This window comes from Pongo abelii, chromosome 1, assembly GCF_028885655.2.
Source record: "Pongo abelii isolate AG06213 chromosome 1, NHGRI_mPonAbe1-v2.0_pri, whole genome shotgun sequence".
Lineage (NCBI taxonomy): Eukaryota > Metazoa > Chordata > Mammalia > Primates > Hominidae > Pongo > Pongo abelii.
Window position 1 is genome coordinate 176,274,008 of NC_071985.2, and position 22,078 is coordinate 176,296,085.

Here is a 22,078-nt window from a genome sequence, read left to right on the forward strand (position 1 = left end):
CAGATTGGGAACAGGGCTATTGGAAAGGCAATGGCTTAGATCAGAGAAGAGCTATCTTTCTGAGACATCAGGAAGGCTTCATGGAAGCTGTGGCTTCTTAAATGGGCCTTAGAAATGGCATTGGGGTGAAGGGAGATGAGCAGTAGGGTAGGTGTACTAAAAGAGAGGAGAACTCTCAGGCAGAGACATGGGGAGAGAGCATAGGCAGTGTCACATAGGCAGGACTGGACAAGCCATCTCTGGGGACAATGAGAGCAGCTCACAGCATGCACTCCAGAGGAACCCTCCAAAATGGCCCCCTTCTATCCTCAAAACTAATGCTCCCGATTGAAGACAAATCATTCCCTGCTCCTAAATAGTTAGTAGGCAGGGCCTCACCCCAAGGCTGCCTTCTGTGATCCTGGAATTGGTTCATACTGGCTGCAGTCTTCATCAATGGCCCTGACATCTTCACAGTCGTCCTCATCAGAGCCATCAAGGCAGTCCTGGTCTCCATTGCACACGAGGTGGCGTTTCAGGCAGCGACCTGGAGAGGAGAGACTGTGGCTGCTCCTCGGGTTCCCCTCTCCCTCCAGACCCACACCCACAATCAGTAAGTCCTTTCTTCCTCAGAAATAAACCTCCGGTCTGTCCCATTCTCTTTCTGTTCTCACTGCCTCTGCCTTCCTTCCAGCCTCATGAGCTCCCATCTGCAGCCTCCCAGTTTGGGCATTGCCTGAGTTTCTCTCTCTCTAATTCTCCACATTGCAGCCCCCAGTAATCTTTCTAAAATGCCAGTCTGCCCATGTAATCCCCTTGCTCAGTATCCTCCAGTGGTTCTCCATTCCTCTTCTTCCAAATGCCACAGTCTGGACCCTAACTGCCCATCACCTACCTACCCATCACCTACCTCTCTTCCAAAAGCCCTGATGCTGCAAACATTCTGGGCTGATTGGGAGTCTCTGATCCCCATGCTTTTGCATGTTCTTTCTCCTAGAAAGTTCCATTTTGTTTCCCAAGTCTCTACTCAACTACCATTTCAAAGCCCACCCAGACTGCCCAAAGCAGATTTGGGAACCTCCTGCTAGAAAGTCCCACTAGGCCATGCATGTGCCCATGGCTATCACACAGTATTGTAATTAACTCCTTCTAGGTCTCTAGACTAGGAATACATCAAGGTAAGGTGCATTATTTTTTTCATGTCTATATTAACAGCAGGTAGCATACTTCCTGGCACATAATATGTGGCCAATAATATTTGTTCAATGAGTGGGTGAATGAATGAATTGTGTCTTTTTCTAAATGAATCAACAAATGTTCCTACAAAGTTGAATCAAAATTACTTGGGCTGCTGGCTTGGCTTAAAATGCAGATTCCTAGGACCCATCCCAAACCTAGAGAATGGCAACCTCGAGAGGAAGGGCTCTGGAGTATGCATTTTAATAAGCTCCCTGGGGAAGTGTTTCACATGTCACTTTTGACAGGCACAGCTGTTATCCTGCTGGAATGCTACTCACCTGTCTCCTTACACTGGAAATCCTGTCCACACTGTGCTTGCCTTACACAAGTTGTAGAGCTGGAGCAGCTGGCTTGATCCCAGATGTCACCACTGCAGATGGTTCCCCCAAACTTGTTTGGCTGCAAGAGGCTCCGGTATCGGTACTAAATCAGATTTTGAACAAGACACATTCTTGTCAATCAATCAATCAATCAACCAAGACTTGTGCAGCCAGGTCTCAGCTCAACATAAGAAATAATTATCTAATGATTGAGACCTGCCTGCGAAGCTGTCTTTTGAGGGATGAATATGCATAAACAGTGGTGTATCACCAGAAGTGGCACAATCACCAATTGGAATGTTGAATAGGGCCTCCAAGCATCAAATGAAAGGCCTGGACAAGATATTTCTAGGGTCTTCCTACTTGCTAGGAAGAACCTCTGTTCCCTCTTCTTGAAGAAGTTAAATTCCTATTAATCTTTCGGTAACATTCTGCAAGTTACTCGCTTCCCTGTCTACTAGCACTTGGCATATGAAGTTGCAATTGAGCATCCACATAGTTCTCCATCTCTCCCACCAGACTGTGAGCAATTTGCATATTGAGGGTAGAGAAGAGAGGACCATGTCTTATTTGGCTTCATACACTTGGCACTTGATCTAAGGTCAGGTACTCAAGAGGCACGTTTAGAAGACATCTGTTGCTTTTTCTTTGCAGCATTTCTTCTGGTCCTGGAATTCCCCTCTTTCTTTGGGGATATATCTCCTATAGTTCAGGTGGGAACGGACTCACTTCCTCAGTCACAGGGATGTGTGGGTATGAACCAGTCCTGGTTCACCAAAGCATCACATCTGCCTAGTTGTTGTAATCATTGCTTCAGGGATTGACACATGACTCAACCCCATCCAATCAAGTTCTCTCTGGGGATTTTCTTTTACAAAGAGACAGCTTCTTTCTCCTGGAATTGTTGGAAACTGTGGACATCAAGTTGTAGATACCTTGCCTATTATGCAGAAAGCACCCATCCAAGAGACAGAGAGAGAAAGAGAGCTCTGAAGACATCATCTGAGTCCCTGGGTCCACCTTTGACTGCAGATAAATAGACACTTGACAGAAGGAAGGAATTAAAATGCACGCCAATCTTGGGACTTTAGAGTTTCATAATAATGCTTTCTATATAGTGTACGGTGTCAGGCACTAGTGTAGAAGAAGGAAGCTGAAAACTAGGATATTCAGAGAAACATGAGGTTCTATCCCTGCCTTCAAGAAGCTTAGACCCTAGTTGAGGACATAAAATGTGTAATAATACAAAACATGCAGCGCAGATAGCAAACACACAGTGGCCGATAAGGAAACGTGCAGCCCTGTATTTCCTGGTGCCTCTCTCCCTGGCTCAGTCCATGGGCCATTCCTTTAAAAACGTTAGTATGTAGCTAAGAAAGCAATGATTTGAGCAGCAAGAGAAGTGGGTTTCCTACCTCAATCAATTTCTTACTTGCTGTGTGAAGTATCAGTGTCTGGTACTTTGTGGCTCAGTTTCTAAATCTATGCAATGAGGTGGGTGAGCTAAATGACTTACCTGATTATAATGACTAATATCCTTTCACCTGTGTCCTGCAGTTGACAGAGCATGGACATGAGGATTAGACGGACTTGGGTTCGGGGCCCAGATTTTCTTACCAACTGCCCATGAGCAAGCCACTTCCCTTTTCTGAGCTTCTGTCTTCCAGTGTGTGAAATGGGTGTAATGGCACTTTCCCTTGAAAGGACTGTGTGAGCTCTGAGTAAGAGAATGTGTAAAGAAGCCCCCAGCCCTGTTTCTGGTATGTTATTGGTGCTCAATAAGCAGAGGTGGTTTTCACATTGTTACTGTTATCTGTGCAGTATTTCCAGGTGATTCCATGGGTGAGTTGTGGAGCAGTGCATCTCACTTCTCTTCTTACCCACCTCTGTCTCCTTAGCTGCTCATTAGCAAAGTGGCAAAGGTAGCAAGGAGAGGTGAAGATCAAACCTGTCCATAGGTCTGTCCTGCCTTTCAGTTAATAACAGCAGTAAGAGATTTGTAAATTCTGTGGGAAGAGATTGTAATTAATGACCAGTTGGAGAACATCAGTATATTTTAATTTCCCACCCACACTCTTGCCCCTCAGCACAGCAAATAAAGGAGTGATCAGCATAGAAATGTAGAGCCAATTTTCTTTCTTTCTTTTTTTGTTTTCCTCTCTTTATATCAGTTTATTTCTAGATGTGCCTTCCAAGAACACTGGTTTATCTGTTACTTCCCCTGTTCCGAAGTGTTTAGTCATTCCCACTCTTTGAAGTGTAACTGCTATCCACGTTAAATACATTTCTATAATTTCCTTACATGAAACTATGACTTCAGCCAAATATATCTTGTTCATTGTTCCTAAACATACTATGTTTATTCCTGGCTGTAGACTCTTGTTCATGGTTTTTCTTCTTGGAATGACTTCTCATCTCACTTTCAAATGTTTCCTTCCTTTAAAATATAGCTTAAAGCCTGTTTTCCACTATGAGGTCTTTTAAGACTGTTCACTTTTTTTCCCACAATTCATAACCCAAAGTTTTGACTTTCTTGTAAACTCATATAGATCTTATTGTCTCCATTTTCTACTTGAAACTTAAGATATATTATCTTAAATATTTTTTCTATATTTTTCCTTTATCATCAACTAATGTTACATGTTATTTGAAGGAAAGCATCTCAGACTTTTTAACATGGCCAGCACTGAGTAGATATCCAGTCAATGTCATAATGAGAATGGAATATCTAACAAGGACATTATGCATGGTATAGTGCTCTCCAACACAGACGACTATTTGCCATTACATGACATCTATTTTGATTACAGCTTTTTATTATGAATATGTTGTGCTTATAATTCTGCTTCATTGAGAATGAGGTTGGGAGTGAATTGTAAAGGTATTTATCCAAGGTCCAAAGAAAGAAAATATTGCTGCTTGGAATATTGCAGTTAGGTCATTCTAAACTACATTTTTGCTTCTTTGACAAAAGGGTAAATTTGAGCCTGAAAATTGGTGCCAGGATACCTTAGCATACCTGTTGTACATGTTATGGGGTGAGGAGTTCACAGTTAAATGAGCAACAGGGATCTGGTACATGCCACTGTTCTGCAGTGCTTTCACGGTGACTTATAGGAACAGATTTAATATAGTTTAGTAACGACTTGAGCTTCTCCAAACAAATAACACATAATGTTATTCGAAATCAGACACAGTAGGTACTTGCCTCTGAGTACTCCTTCTTTGAATTAGCAGCCAATTTTCTTTCTTACTCTAAAAATTATATTCGATTTTTAAAACCTGTACCTACCAACTTGATAATGGTGATGGTGGCTACCACGTATTGAGTGCCTACTCTTGGCCAAACACTTTACATTCCTTATCTTATTTAATCTTCACAAGTTTATGAAGTTAAATATACTATGGGAATCCCATTTTGAGCTGAGTTAGAATTCCAGCTCTGCCACCTATTGTATATGCATCACTGGATCAACTACTTAACATCTCTGATCCTGTTTTCTCATTTTAAAATGAAATATGTCTGAGAACATTGCAAAGACTCATCATAACACATGTAAAGAAATCATCAGTTTGCCTGGTTTCTGATATACACTCAATAATAGTAGTTATCAATGTCATCATCATTCTTGTATCCAGCTGTTGGGCTACTTCAAAAGGAATTGAAGTGACCACTTATGTCACTCATTACTCTCCAGGATGGTTCAGCGGGAGGCAGTAGTGTGGAGCGGTCAGCCGCGGAAGCTTTTTGGAGTCAGACTGACCAAGTTTTAAAGCAAGGCTCTGTCATGTTCTTAATGGGTGACCTAAACAAAGTGGATGATGATGTCTGTCATTTACAGTTGGCTGTGAAAGTCAAAGAAGATAATTTTTTTAAGGCATTTGCACAATTGTCTGGTACATAGAAATTATTTAATAAATGGTGACTACTGCCCTTGTCATCCTTCCTATAGTATCTATACTGAGAATGATGGTGCAAGCCATAAGGTTCATTCCCATTGATTCCCCATTTTCTAGGTTGCTATCAAGTAATGAAGATATTTGTGTGGCAGGAAGGTTGGTGCCAATATTCCCTTAGGGACTTCTCTGTGCTATTGCCTGTGGTTGGGATCATTAAGACATAATTTTCTTTTCTAACTGGTAGATAATGTTTCCTTCCAGAAATGTACATCTTTGTTTGGATGATTTTGAGAAGAAGAAACATATTAATAAAAAAACTAGGGTGGTCTTTCACCTAATTAACAGAATTAATTATTTTAAGGATTACTTTAAAAACACACGTGTTTTTGAGTCACTAAGGAAATAATTCTATTCTGCTTTAAACTGCAAGTAATTGTCTTGTGCTACCTGCTGTCTAAACTGAAATAAATAAGAAAAATTTAATTTAGGATATATAACAGGTTGAATAATGGCCACACAAAGATATCAAGTCCTAATTTAGGGAACCTGTAAATGTTACTTTATTTGGAAAGCTGGCCATTGCAGACATTATTAAAGTTTCTGAGATGAGGATATTACCCTGGATTGTCTAGATAGCACTAAGTGTCATCATAGTGTCTTTGTAAGAAGAAGGCAGAGACAGATTACAGGCAGATACACAGAGGAGAAGACGCACAGATGAGGCAGCAACGTGACCAGGGAGGCAGAGACTGCAGTGATCCAGCCACAAGGTAAGGATTGTCAATGCCACCAAAAGCTGAAAGAGGCAAATATTAGGTTGCTGCAAAAGTAATTGCAGTTTTTGCTGTTGCTTGATATGCCAAAACTGCAATTACTTTTGCACCAACCTAGTAACAGAGTCCCTTCTAGCGCCTCTAAGAGGGAGCATGGCTCTGCTGATACCTTGATTTCAGACTTCTGGCCTCCAGAACTGTAAGAGAATACATTTCTGTTGTTTTAAGCCACCAAGTTTGTGGGAATTTGTTCCAGTGGACTCAAGAAACTAATTCAGGATGTCAGAGCAAAATGAGCACGTAGGGATCAGACATTTTTAAACAGGAACAGTCTAAGTTTCTTCAGCACTTCTCAGAGATGAGACAGGCAGAATAACAAATTTCAGGCTTTGATGTTGAATGAACTAGGTCAAAATTGTGTGTGTTTCTGCCACTTACTAGCAATGCAATTTTGAATAACTCATCAGGAACATTCACAGAGCACCTCTCTAACTGAGTGGTGGGTCTGGAGGCAGGATGACCATTCGCAAACCCTGCAAGAACTTAGGTGAGAGAAAAGCAGGGATTAATTCAAGGCAATGGGACTGAGAATGAAGAGGAAGGCACAGATAATTATTAAAAAACAGCTGGCATTCCACAAATTAAAACTGTAATGAGATACCACCTTACTCCTGATAGAATGGCCATAATTAAAAAATCAAAAAAGTAATAGATGTTGACATGGATGTGGTGAAAAGGGAACATTTTACACTGCTGGTGGCAATGTAAACTAGTACAACCATTATGGAGAACAGTGTGGAGATTTCTTAAATAACTAGAAGTAGAACTACCATTCAATCTAGCAATCTCACTACTGGGTATCTACCTAAAGGAAAAAAAAAGTCATTATATACAAAAGAGACTGTAATACATGTTTATAGCAGCACAATTCACAATTGCAAAAATGTGGAAACAACCTAAATGCCCATGAACCAATGAGTGGATAAAGAAAATGTGGTACAAATACACCATGGAATACTACTCAACCATAACATGGAATGAAATTAATGGCCTTTGCAGCAACTTGGATGGACAGGGGGGCCATTATTGTAAGTGAAGTAACTGAGGATTGAAAACCAAGTATCATATCTTCTCACTTATAAGTGGGAGCTAAGCTATGAGGATGCAAAAGCATAGGAATAATATAATGGACTTTGGGGACTGGGGTGGAAGGGTGGGAGGGTGAGGGAATAAAAGACTACACATCGGGTACAGTGTACACTGCTCAGGTGATGGGTGCACCAAAATCTCAGAAATCACCACGAAAGAACTTAACCGTGTAACCAAAACCTACGTTTCCCAAAAACTATTGAAATAAAAATGAAAAAATAAAAGAAGGAAAACATCTAGAATTCCTTAAACATGGATTCTGAGCCAGAAGCATGAGAAGGGTTTTGTGTGCATTACTCATGTATTGCTCACAGTAATTCTAGAAAGAAGGTACTCTTATACTCCAATTTATACATAACGAAACTGAGGCACAGAGATGATTAAAAATATTCCCAAAGTAACAATGCAGATAAGAGGCAAAGCCGGATCTAAACTGCAGAACTGAATCTTAACACTTAAACTTGGCAGTAATGTGCTAATAGACAAGGTTCAGGCAGTGAGTGGTATGCCGAGTGGGGAAAGGAGCATCTGATACAGGCATGTGTGTCTGAAGGAAATTTTAAAACAATAGTAAAACAGACTAGAAGTTACACTGTGTTTTATTATGTATTTATTTATTTATGAGACAGGGTCTGGCTCTGTCACCTAACCTGGAATGCAGTGGCACAATCTAAGCTCACAGCAGCCTCAAACCCCTGGGCTCAAGTGAACCTCCTGCCTCAGCCTCCTGAGTAGCTGGGACTATGGGTATGCACTGCCATGTCCAGCTAATTTTGTGTGTGTGTGTATTTTGTGTAGAGACCAAGTCTTGCTATGTTGCCCAGGCTGGTCTTGAACTCCTGGGCTCAAGTAATCCTCCTGCCTCAGCCTCCCAAAGTGCTGGGATTACAGGTGTGAGCCCTCACACCTGGCTGACTATGTTTTATTATTACTGTGAGCCAGGGATTCTGAACAAAGTCAGAATTTTAATACTCCCCTTTGCCTGAGTGGAGGGCTCCCAACATCCCTCTTCCCTTCATATGTCAATGGTACTAGGGATCATTTTGAACTATTCAAAACCATTTAGATAGGCAAAGTAGACACACCTCTCTTCATTAGGTGTGTTGGTCTTTTCAATATATGAAAGTGGAATTCTCAAGAACACACTCTGGGACATCCCTTGGATTATCTCATCTCCTCATGGGCAGCTTGGTATTTTGTTTCTAAGCTATTACTTCCTCCAGAAGACCCTCATTAGTGGGCAATAGATTTGCCATGACTCAGAGAGAAATGTGCCCATGTACAGATAGCGACTTTTTTGCCTATGAGCCATAACATACATCTTTTGCAGCCTCACTCAACACTACCTTACAAACAAAATCAGGAGACACGGAAACAAGTTTCACTGTCCATGTACAATGGATTTCAAACAACAATTTCTAGACCCAATTTCTCCCCAGGCCCCTAGACGTAGTGGACTGCTTAATCTCCATTTGAATGCCTAATACACATATCAAATACGAAATGCCCCAAAACCGGTTGTAAGTGTCTTACCTTTTTGTCCTGGCATGGAAAGCAATCTGTCCACTCTGACCAGTTGCTCAGCTGGCAGGTAACTGCTGCGGGTGTAGCTGTCCGTCTTACTCTCCTAAAGAAAGGAAAGATCCCTGCATCAATTTTGAGATGCAAAATTTAAGCAAATGAGAAAGCTGTGCACATTTTCCTTCCAGTAAAACATGGTTTGGAAGAAATGAGGAATGAACATTTATTGTACTCCTACTTTATGTAGAAATGCCAACAGAAATGAGAGAGTGTATGGTGCTAGAGGGTTTATATAAATTATCCCTTTAATACTATATCAGTCCCCCATGCATCAAATTATTATACTTTTAGAGAGAAGAATATTAAAGAGGGCTAACAATTTTTGAAGAGCCAAAGTAGCAGAAAGCTCAGTGGTTAAGAATGTGGAGTCAGGGGTAAGAGGATTGGGTTTGAATCTTAACCACTTTCTGACTTTGAAAACTTGAGTAAATTACTTAATATCTCTGAACTACAGCTTTCCCATCTATAAAACTACATTAAAAAACATTACCTAAAAGGGTTATTGAAAATGTATTGAAATGCTTATGAAAGGTTTACTACAAGATGATTTTCATTATTACATGCTGGGACATTATGTGGATTATCTCATTTAATCCGTATAACAATCCTTGGAGATAAATATTATTAGATCTATTTTATGTACAGTGTAAGAAAGCTGGGATTCCGAGAAGCTAAGTAGCCCTGAAGTCATAGCCCAGGAATGACAGAGGTAAAATTGGAACTAGCTGGTTGGATGGCAAAACCCACTTCCTGCTCCTCATCATGCTACTGCCTCATTTTATGAATCAGGCAACAGACATGGGAGAGTGTATTTCCAAGCCCACGATCCTTCTCTTACCCTATACTTACTTCCCCCTCACCAATTAAAAGGCCTACCCATGGACAGAGGGACAAGCTGCAAGCTTGCCTGGCTTCCACATTAGCCTCTTCCCATAGCACCGCTGCTACAACTTCAAAGCCAGGCTGGCCCACTGGGAAAGTGAGAACATTGTTAACACTAGAATTACCACAGCCTCTGAAAACCAGGCAGCCACTGCTGTGATAAATGGCATGATTATAACCCTAGTGTAGGAACAGAAAGTGTTTCAAATCTCATGCTAATTATGTAATGAATTTGATGAATAATGACACCTAAGTTGAAACTTGGCACAAGGAGCCATGGAATAGTTCAGAAAATTTTGTCTGTCTTTAACTCTGGTTCTCAAACTTTTGGTCTCAGGATACCTTTACATTTCAGCAAATTACTAAAGACTCCAAAGAGCTGGTAAGTGGGCTAGATCTACCAATATTCACAGAATTCAAAATTAAAACTGAGAAATTTAAAAAATATTTATTAACTTATTTAAAATTACAATAACAAACCTATTACATGTTACCATAAATGTACATTTTTGCAAAAACCTTTAATGTCTGGTTTAGTAGAAAGTAGCTAGAATCTTATTTCTGCTTCTTCATCCAATCTGTTGCTATATATTGATTTGGTTGAAATCTATGAAAAAAACTCAGCCTCACATGGTTATGTAGCTGAAAAGAGGAGGAGTGTTTTAACAGCCTTTTCCAATAACTGTGGATGTTCTCCTTTGGTATTACATGAAAACTTGACAAGTGGCAATTTCTTACATGTTAGTGGTATGTGGAACCTGAAAGCATATCAGTGAATTTTTTGTTCTCTGTCACATTAAAATCCATTGGTCTTTACACTTTGAATGGATCTTGTGCCCATATACAATTTTTATGACATCAGGCATTTGAAATTTGGAAAATAATGGTTCACTGAGTATGTGCCTTACAAATATTAATGCATTTCACTGTATAATATCTAAACATCAAACCTGTTAATATCACCAGTGATCTCGTCAAGTTCATGGTAGTGGATATGTTTCCCCAAATTTTAATTTTCTCACAGAAGCTCAAATCTTGTCATTAGTAACAAGTAATGTTATTTGTTTTCCTTGAAATGATAGGATCTCTTCATTTTTTTATACAATGCATGCCAAATATCTAAGCCCAAATAACCATAGTTTGGTAGTTTTTTCATCAAGAAAAAATGGTGTTCCAGGAAAAAAAGTGGTCTTATTGACTGATGTTTATGTCCCCCCAATATTTATATGTTGAAACCTAATCCACAATCTGATGGTATTAGGAAGTGGGGCTTTTGGGAGGTGACTAGGTCACGAGGGTGAAGCCCTCATGAATGGAATTAGTGCCCTCATTAAAGAGATCACAGGGACCTCCCACATCCCTTCCACCATGTGAGGACACAGCTAGAAAATGATCACCTGTTAACCGAAGAAGTAGGCCCTCACCAGACACTGAATCTGCCAGTGCCTTGATCTTGGACTTCCTAGTCTCCAGAACTGTGAGGAATAAATGCTTGCTGCTTAAACCATCCAGTCTATGGTAATTTGTTATAGTAGTCCAAGAAGTAAGACAAGTGGCTACCTTAACTTACAGCTCAAATAATTGTTCTTCCTCAAGACAACCATCATACTCAGTGAATACTCAGTGATTTCTTTATGCATTCTTCCCATTTTGTTACATAGAATATTTAAGTCACATCTATTCAAGGATTGAGGTTTAATTCAATTAACAATTCTTACTGCTTCTAGAAGGACTTTCTTAAGTAAAACTTAAAACTTAGGAGTTTTGTTTGTTTGTTTGTTTTTTCCTGTGAGTTTAGTGCCACTGCCTTGATTTTGACCAAGGCCCTAGCAGTTTTATCCATTGGTGCCTCTGTACCATCAGTGCAACTGTAAACACAGTAAAATGGGAAAATAATGTCTTACCATTATTATGAGAACTGTTTCAAACTTACAGGTCCCCTGAGAAGATATTGGGGACTTTCTGGGGTCTGCAGAACACACTTTGAGAAACTCTAATTTGTAACATGGTGCTAGCAGGTACAAGCCCTCCCATCCCTTCAAAGAAAACTTCATTGCCCAGCTCACAATCTTCCCCCTACATCAATTCCTGTCATCATGCTAGGAGATTCATCATCCTTATAAACGAGTCATCCAATTCTCTGGTTGCTCAGTTGCTCCTCTTATCTGTAATTATCTTCTCTTCTGAACCTTCTCACTCTCTAAAACAACTCCTCCTCCAAGTCATTCATTCATGAATCACCTGTGAATAGTTACTTGGGGCCTCCACAGCCTCTTGTTCTTCTAACTTATATGTTTAAGGGGATTCCCACTGCACTTTTTGTTGAACCTCATTGGGATCTCCATTATCTCAACATCTAAGCTTCCTCCCTTCAATAAGACCCCCCTCTTCTCTTTATTTACCTTTATAACCAGTTTTGATTCAATGATTCATCACTTTACAATCTTACCTATATTCTAAACACCTAGACCCTACTGTTCCCTCAGTCACACCTAACTGTAAATCCCAACCCTGAATAAATCCAATTATCTACCTCTTTACTTTGGTTAATTCCTATGTATCTTTCATTCTCATCATAAACATCAATTCCTTAGGGAAATATTTCCTGATATCCAGACTTGTTGAAAACCTCCTTCATATGATTTGGTCAATCTCTGCACATTTTCTCAATACTTAATTATCAAACTTGTAATATTTGTATAATTTATTTCTTCTCTACCAGATTCTAGGCTCTATGAATGCAGATACTGCCTATATTTGCACAGAGTTCCCAGCACCTATCATGGGCCAGACCCATGGAAAGTGCTCAGTAAATATTTACGAAAGAAAAAAAAGAAGGAAGGGAAAGAGGGAGGGAAAAAAGGAAGGAAGGAAGGAAAGAAGGAAGGAAGGAAGGGAGGGAGGGAGGGAGAGAGGGAGGGAAGAGAGTGAGAGAGGGAGGGAAGGGAAATAATAAAACCAATTTCTGGGATATAGACAGTGACATTATTGAGATATTTATTTGAACCTGATTCTTATAAACTAAATTAAATTAGATCCTGGTATCTCGACATTCAAATGGCTCAGGGTTTGTTACACACGTCATTTTTCTAATAGACTGTTCTAATAATAAAAGTTTGAAGTGGGGGAACATGGAGAATTGAAAGGAGAGAGAGAAGGTATAGGGAGAAGGTTTGAGAACAGAAAAGGACTCTAGCATTATTTCTGCATCTCACTACACAATTGTCAAGATAATGTCATTGTAAGCCCATAGAGACTGCATTATGTGTCAAACCGGAGGGAAACAGTACTAATGGATGGAAGCAAAAGCCTAGACAGAGAGCAGTTGGTGTATTGCTGTAGTTTTAAAAGCCTTGTGACATGATGTCTAGACAGAGGCGTACATGCTAATGCTATCACGGAGGCCAGAGTACAGAAAGTACACCAGGACCATTCATTAAAGTCATTACAGGGCTCCAACCTTTTAGCCAATACCAATGTGACCAACATTTTATTATTCCAATAAATTTTTCAATGTAGTTCATTTTTTGATGATTATAAAAGTTATACATTCTCATTACAGAGAACATAGGAAAGATTATAAATGAAAATAATTGCCCCAAATTTTACTGTCATTAATATTTAGTTATATTTTCTTCTGTTTATTTTCATAACATATTGAGGTCATACTGAGTATTACATTTTATATCCTGATTCTTCCACTTAATAATAGAGCAGAAACATAAGCTATTTATGGTAATACACATTGTTCCACACCCCTTATATCAAACAGTTAGATTATTGAGTCCCCAGTTTTTCTGTATTCAAGTTATCTATTGAAGATATATCCTGTAGAGTGGGATGACTGCATTGAAGGGATTTTAGAGCTTATGGCACATATTGCCAAATGGCTTTCCAAAAGAACTGTATAAATTTTTTAATTACTTAAGGGGCCATTCATAATTCCGTGGCCTAATAAATCTTGGAAAATATTTTTAAGGCATCTCTCAGCTGGTGAAAATCTACTCAATCAGTAAGACATTTAATACGGAGCACAGGGACTCAGGAGTCTTTGCTTCTAATCTTCAGTTTGTCTCTCACCTGCTGGGCTACTATGAGCAAGCTGCTTTAAGTGACTTTTAGTTTTTTAATCTGTAGAATGAGCACAAGTCTATATGGTGCTGTTGCAGAGTTTCTCAAAATGTACCCTGCAGAGTACCAGTTCCTGAGATATGCAATGGGGTTGGGGAGGAAGAGGAGAAAAGTTCCATGGTCAAATACATTTGGATGAACTGCATACACCATATCATTCTTGGAGATTCAAAATGCCCGATAACATATTAAAGGCTCAGAGAGTTTCTGCATTTTAATTTGCTTAACCTGGCATTTCCCAAACTTTGTGAGGAAACATAGGCCATTTCTTTTTGTATGCATCATCTGTAAGACTATGTAACACAGTTGAAACACCGATGTAAAAGAAAGAGGTTTAGAGTCCAGCAAATATGCATTTGAATCTGATTTCTGCTACTTATTGAGCTTCAATTTTCTTATAGCTATAAAACAGGGAAAATCGTTTGCAAGACTATTTTGAATATGGGATGAGATCATGTATGTAAAATCTCGAGCACAAGCCTGGCATACATGTTAGCATCACTCTAACCTTGTCAACTTCACACATGCTTATCAAATCTCTCCATCTTCATCAAAAATGTATTGAATGTACTCGGATAGGACTGTGGACAAGTGAGATGCTTCCCATCTGCCTTTTAAAATAGGGCAGCATATTGGGCAAAGGGTCTAAAACCTAGAGTTGAATAAGCAACGCGAAAGTCAAATACTTGACCCAGAATGTGGCCACTTCAGCAATTTAGAAAAGAAAATAATTAATTAGCCACCAATCCTAGGCTAGAAGGTCAGAAAGACTAACCCTGATGATTACCAGGGGGTTATCCTAATAAATTGGCTCAGCTTGTATTAAAATCTGATTATCACTAATTATATAATCTTGAGCCAGTCCCATCCAGTTACATGGAGATTCCATCATACAATAGAGGTATTTTAGATTTAACTTTGAAAGTGCTCAGTCTTCAGCAACCTCCATGTTGCTAAGTCCAGTGGAAAGTTGTCTGGTTTTGTTTTACTTGCCCTCTGCTATGGTTTATCTGTCCCCACTCATGTTGATTGCATGAGTGTAATAAGTAGGGGGAGAAAAACAAACTCATGTTGAAACTTGATTCCCAGTGTGGCAGTGTTGGGCCTGGTGGGAGGTGTTTGGGTCATGGGGCAGATTCCTCAGGAAAGGCTTAGAGCTGCTCTTGTGGTAGTGAGTGGGTTCTCCTGGCTAGACAGACTCATTCTCACTGGTCCCATGGACATGAGTTGTTATAAAGCAAGGTTCCTCCTCCTGTTTGGTCCCTCTTCGAATGTGCCCACTTCCTTTTTTACCTTCTCTGCCACGTTTTGACGCAGCACAAAAGTACTCACCAGGATGTTCCTAATTTTTTTTTTATAGAACTTAAAGTTTATAAAATATTTTGCATACATTTTCTAGAACACAAGCTTCATGAGAGCTGAGAGCAAGGACTTTGTCTTTCCCATTTATATCCCCAGGGCCCAGAACAGTGCCTGGCATATAATAAGTGCTCAATAAAACACAATAAGCATGTATACGTCAATTTAAAAAAAAAAAAAGCTCTCACTAGAAGCCAAGCAGATGCTGACATCATGCTTCTTGTATAGTTTGCACAACCATGAGCCAAATTAGACTCCTTCCCTTTATAAACTACACAGCTTCAGGTATTCCTTTATAACAACACAAAACTGACTAAGACGCAGTCTGTGAACCACTTTTTTCTTCATGAGAACTTTCATCTCTTGGACTTCTTCAGCACAATTCCTCCTCACTCTCTTCCTACCTCTGGTCAGTTCTCCAAAAACTGGAATTCCTCAAAGTGCAGTCTGGTCTTTCTTCTTTTTCTCTTTCTGCTTTTTTCACCCTTAAGAAGGTAAGATCCACGACCTTGGCTTCATACACCATCTGTGCAAATGTTCCTACATTTAGACCTTCAACCTAGACTAGTCCTCTATAATTCTGTTTTGTTTATCCAACTTCTCCATTTGATATGTCTATCAAATGCCTCTTAGACATGGCAAACTTAATGGTTCCACTTCTAAACTCTTCATTTTCTCTTTTAAGCAGCTCCTTGTTATGCCTTCCTGTGGGCCAAGACCTTCTTCTATTTTACCTTTCTCCAATCCATTCTCGGCACAGCAATCAAGATAATTTTTTTCAAATGAGAAATCAGATAATATCCTTCCTTTATAAGACTCTCAGTGATTTTTGTTTTTGTGTTTGTGTGTGTTTTACTACACATAGACTCAATTCCAAATTTCTCATTGTGGTGCCTAAGGTTCTTTGGGATCTGGCCTCTGTCCAATTTTGTGACATCTTCTTAAGGCACATTTCTCTGCTTTCATGCTGCTCCCATCCTTCAGTTCTCAAACATGACAAGCCACTTCCAACCACAGAGTCTCAGCACAGGTGATCCCTCCGCTTTACCCTGCTCCTCACCCGGCTTCTCCCTACCGCCCTTCACATCTCAGTTTAAATGCCACCTTTACAGAAAATTCCCTCAATCAGCCTGTCTTTAGATTGCTCTGATATCCTCTAACAAAGGGCCCCATTTATTTCCTTCACAGTATTTATCACAATGTAAAAAAAAATTTTTTTCTTTTGAGATAGAGTCTTGCTCTGTTGCTCAGACTGGAGTGCAGTGGCACGATCTCGGCTCACTGCAGCCTCCGGCTCCCAGGTTCAAGCAATTCTCGTGCCTCAATCTCCTGAGTAGCTGGGACTACAGGCATGTGCCACCATGCCCAGCTAATTTTTTGTATTTTTAGTAGAGACGGAGTTTCACCATGTTGGACAGGATGGTCTCGAACCCCTGAGCTCAAGTGATCCACCTGCCTTGTCCTCCCAAAGTGCTAGGATTACAGGTGTGAGCCACCATGCCCACAATTTTTAAGATAATTTTTTGTTTACATATTTATTGACTAACTCCATCGCTACACAGTAAATTCTATGAGTGTTGAAACATTATCTGTTCAGTTTATTACCTAACACCTAGCATACCTGTAATATTTATTTATTGAATGAATGAATAAATAAATCCAAAAAAGTATCCACTGTGTGCTACATGCACATAGAATTCCATACAGAACTTTAAGTTCCAAGCATGTACTGGGCTCTCCTGCAGTATTAGCATAATGCTATTTCCTCCACAGAATGCTAATCATATCTCATTCATCTGGCCAAACCTTTCCACTTCAGTTCATTCTCTCCAGATAGCTTTCTTCAGCCTGCCTGTCCTATGCTAACATAGTGCCGTACACACAGATCTTTTAACACTTTATTCCTACTCCTAGACTGCATGCTCTGGAAGACAGAGATCACGACTGTATTGCTCACCATTGTACCCTAGTGCTGAGCACAGTACCTTGAATATATTATCTCATATAATCTTAAGTTATTTCATTAAAATTTCACAAGAACCCTGTGGGGGTAGGAAGTACTATTCCCATTTTACAGATGAGTAAAACAGATTCATAAGAAGTTGAAATAACTTGCTTAAGGTTATGGAGGTAGAAAATGGCAAGGCCAGAATTCAAACCAACAAAGACTCCAAAGCCTATGCATTTTTTAAGCATTCCGAGGTGTATTCTGAAGGATTTCTGACAAAAGAGAAATAGGGTAATAAAAATAATTTTCTAAAGGCTTACCATGTACCAGGTTCTGTTATAAGTACTTTATACAAACTTACTCAAGTCCTGACAAGAACTCTATGAAATATGTATTATCTCCATTTCACAGATGAAAAAAAAAATGAAGCTTAGGAAGTTTAAGCAACTGGCCCACGTTCCATAGCCACTGCGTGGTGACGCCAGGACTTAATCCCAGATCGATTATACTTCATAGCCCAGACCCAATGCCACCTGAAGTATTGCTAAAGATTTGTTACCCTGAATAAAAGTTTCCATATTACATGATTCACTTTTGAGTCACATCCACTACTCCAATTGTTTTTATTAATTAAAAATTCATGTTTCCTGAATACATATCAATTTTCAGTCTTCTGGACTACTATTAAAAATATTCACATGGCCTTGGCCCAAGATGCTTTGGTAAACATACTCTGATGTCCATAAAAGCAATAAAATAAAAAGGGACATCATGATTGAAACTTCTTTAGGGTTAACTACCTATAGGCCTACTTAACAAAAAGAAAAACTTTAGACGCTTAGATAGTTGTCCTCTATGTTTGGGGTCCTCATTCACATTTTTTTAATTCCCCTAAGGAATTCTGCTTTTATCAATGGAAACGTTGGGTTGAAAATGTTGGCCTTCAATTGATGGATAGTAAAAACAACACTCTTAGAAGAATGTAATAAGGGTTAAATTGGCCAGTATTCACAAATGTCTATGTGAGTTATCTTGTTATTGAATACTCCCCTTCTCTCTCTAAGGTTCAGTTTCTTGCTCTGCAACATGAGTGGATTAAGCTAGATACTAAATCCTTCCTAATTCTAAAGACCAACGAAATAGAAATAATGGAATTAGCATACAAGAACTTTAAAAGGGTTATTGTAAATATGCCCCATTATTTGAGGAGAATTAAGAAGATAATGAGAAGGGTAGTAGAAGATATTAAAAGGTACCAAATGAGACATTTAAAGCTGAAAACTATATTAACTGAAACTTAAAATTCACTGGACAGGCTTAACAGCAGATTAAACATTGCAGAACAAAAAATTAATAAATACATAGCTATAGAAACCAAAATGAAACAGAAAATAAACTGCCAACAACAAAATAAGAAAGAGCATCAGTGACCTGTGGGACTTTATCAAGCAGGCTAGCATCTCTGTAATTGGACTATCAGAAAGATAGATGAGAGTGTATGGGGCAGAAAACATATATGAATGAATCATGGCAAAAATTTTCAAATTTGATGAAAACTATAACCCCACAGAACCATACCACCTTGGAATTAGAAAAATATAAATCTAAAAGACGGCCCAAAAAAAGAAAAAAATAGAAACAAAGAAGACATGGGACAAATAGAAAACAAATAGTAACATGGTGAACTCAAACCCAAGCATATCAATAATTATATTTGATGTAAATGGTCTAATTACTAAATCAAAAGACAGAGATTGTTAGACTAGCTAAAGCAAGCCTCATCTATGTTCACATGAATTATATTTTTAAATATAGTCATATAAGTTAAAATAAAATAATAGAAAAAGATTTGCCATGCACACACAGATCATAAGAAAGCAAGCATAACTATATGTATTAATAATAAATAAAATAGGTTGCAGAACAAGGACCATTGCCTTATTATCATGGAAGCCTTTCATGATAATAAGGGGGTAAATTATCAAGCAGTCAGAATAATTCTAGATGTGTGTTTGTGTGTGTGTGTGTGTGTGTGTGTGTGTATTTAATAACAGAGCTTTAAAATACATGGAGCAAAAACTGATAGAACCGTAAGCAGGCAAATCCACAAATACAGTTGGAGATTGCAACATTCTTTTCTCAGTAATCAATAGAACAAGATGAAAACTTGAGTGACATTAACAACCAACTTGACTTAATTGACTTGGAACTGCACTGAACAACAGAATAATGCACTTTTTTGAGCATATGGAATATTCACTAAGGTTGATCACACTCTTAGTAAAAAACAAATCCCAATACATTAAAAGAATTGCAATTAAAACTTCTAAGCAAATTAGAAACTTGAAATTAAAAACTTCTAAGCAACATACATACTGAAAGGTGTTATTTGTATAAAATACGTAATAAAGACCCACTAATTTTGAGGCTGAAGATTGTAACTTCCTTCCATCACCATTGTTTTAAAATGTTTTTCTAAAATAACACATTTTTAGGATTTTATAATAAGCAAATGTTAAACATGAACTTATAAAATAAATGTGTACCATTAAAATGTAAATCTATATAATATGTTTTCAATGTTAGGGTTCATGTGAAATTTAATTTTGCAGGGGAAAAGAGTGCTATTACTTAAAAATAAAGTTTAAAATCTCTGACTGATCAGAAAGATCCCTGTCAATTGGCATATTATAAATTTGTTTTGTCTGATTATTGTCAACCATCAAGGGAATGGAAATACCAAAAAATAACAATAACAATCACACAGCAGCACTGGTGACAGCTTTCACTGAACGATTACTAGGTAATAGGTAATAGGTATTGATCTAAGTACTTTCATGCATTTAATTTTTGTTCTTACTTTCCTCCCATTTTACAGGTAAGGAAAATGAAGCTTGGAAAAATTAAATAACTTGCCTGAGATCAGACAGCTAGTAAATGCCAGTGCCAGAATTTTAACCTAATAAAATCATTTCACCATGTAGTTTTTCACTTTCAAAGTCAGTGTCAGACACACTGGCATTAGTTACAAAGACCTCATGATTTCCTTCTTCAGCACTTTGTAAAGTATTTAATTGGTTCTATTTTTCCTTGACTTGAAATTTGCCCCTTCACTGGTCTGTCTTGTTTGATAAGTTCATCAAACATCAAGACTCTTTGTTCATTTTCAAAAAATATTACAATGATAAGCTTTTCTGATTAAGAATATCTCGGCAGAGATTTTCTTTACCACAGTTCTCTTGCCTTTATCTTCTAATTATTAGAGATGAATTTTCTGATTTCAAAATCGTATTTCCTTTAAATACAAGTTACAAATTAACTGCTTTTAAAAATGCTTTCCTCCCTTCTGAACTGTTACTTAAAGGAATTCTCACTTGCTCTAGCATTTAAAAGCACTAATGATTCAAAATTGCATCATCTATCAAGAATTAGAATTAAATAATTCTATTTAAAATCTTTAATGTTTGGGAGACAGGGATTGCTTTAAAGCTATCCCAAAGGTGAAATAAAGGACTGCCTAGGCTCTGCAAAATACTTAATATTAAGATACAAAAAAAAAAAAAACCCATGAAGCAAGCTTGGAAATCTCAAGAAAATAGAATGGGTAAAATGTAATGTACATATGAAACTATATCACCTCCCTCTATTATCCCATAGCAAAAGATAAAGTCATTTTTAGAATCAAATGACCCAGCATCTCTATAGTCCTTTGCCTTCCCCAAAGTGATTTTGAACACATTATCTAATTTCATCCTCCCCCAAAACTGTGAGACAGGTACTCTTATGATGCTCTTTTACAGATAAGAAAGTAGGGGTTAAGTTAACTGTTCAGCACCACTCAGGAGAACTATCATTTATTAAGTGTCTACTATAAGCTGAGTACATTTTATATTCAGGATCTTATTTTATCTACATTAACTCTTATAGAAGAGGTATTATTATTCTCATTTTACAGCTAGGGAAACTAAGGATCAAACCGATGAAATGATTTACCCTGAATTATTCAGCTTCTAAGCATTAGAGCTGTGATTTACACATAGGCCAATTTGACTCCAAGTGCACGGTCTTTTCACTGTCCCATCCTCCTCCACAGGAGTAGTAATAACATGAAAAGAGGTTATTTTCCATTCTAACACAGCCTCTGCTGCAAACATAAAAGTGTCTTAGTTCCCCAGCAGGTGATTCCTATGTGCAAGTTTTGCAGAGACATATGGCCCACTTACTGGTTCACCTTCTCCTGTGCAGTTACCCCAGGCTGACAAGTCATCAAAGACAAGATGAAGAAAACAACAGCAAACATCTCAGCCAGAAGCCACCACGCTATATTACCTTGAAGGAATAAAGCTATCTATTCAGGAAATTGGAGTAAAAGATGTCTACAGGCTGGGACCTGTAAGATCTATCTGATGTTGGAAACTCACCCAGATACAGATAGATTCGCACAGAACTCACTTGATTCTCTTTCAAATATGGTTAAATAATAACCAGGGTATTGATTACCTAAATACTCTAAAAATGTTCCAGACACCAAAGGCCACTGCCCTTTAGACCTTTTGAAAAACAATATCCATGTGGTTAAGGAAAGGAAGACATTTAACCAATACCAGCTTAGCAAAGAGGTCTTATTTTCAAAAGGAGGCAAAAACCAAACCAAGATGCAGTTCTAGAATTCCTGGTCTTTTTCAGTGTCTCTTGGAACTTCTGAGGTCAGATCAATCTATTTTGCAAGAATGAAACAAGGCTAATATTGGTATATCAACTCAGACATAAAGCACTCAGAAAAATGTAGGAAATGCTAACCGTTACATGAAGGTTCT

The 22,078-nt window shown here is 38.4% G+C and overlaps 1 protein-coding gene across 1 annotated transcript in view; it reads right to left on the reverse strand.

Annotated features, from left to right (window-relative positions):
• C8A (complement C8 alpha chain) overlaps positions 1-21,666 on the reverse strand; it is a 63,121-nt gene extending 41,455 nt beyond the window's left edge. The window contains exons 1-4 of the mRNA XM_002810772.5: positions 21,485-21,666; positions 8,894-8,987; positions 1,497-1,641; positions 379-526 (exon numbers count right to left, since the gene is read on the reverse strand). Coding sequence (XP_002810818.2) covers positions 379-526; positions 1,497-1,641; positions 8,894-8,987; positions 21,485-21,561 — 464 coding nt within the window. The 5' untranslated portion in view covers positions 21,562-21,666. The remainder of the gene's footprint in view (positions 1-378; positions 527-1,496; positions 1,642-8,893; positions 8,988-21,484) is intronic.
• Between the last annotated feature and the right edge of the window lie 412 nt (positions 21,667-22,078).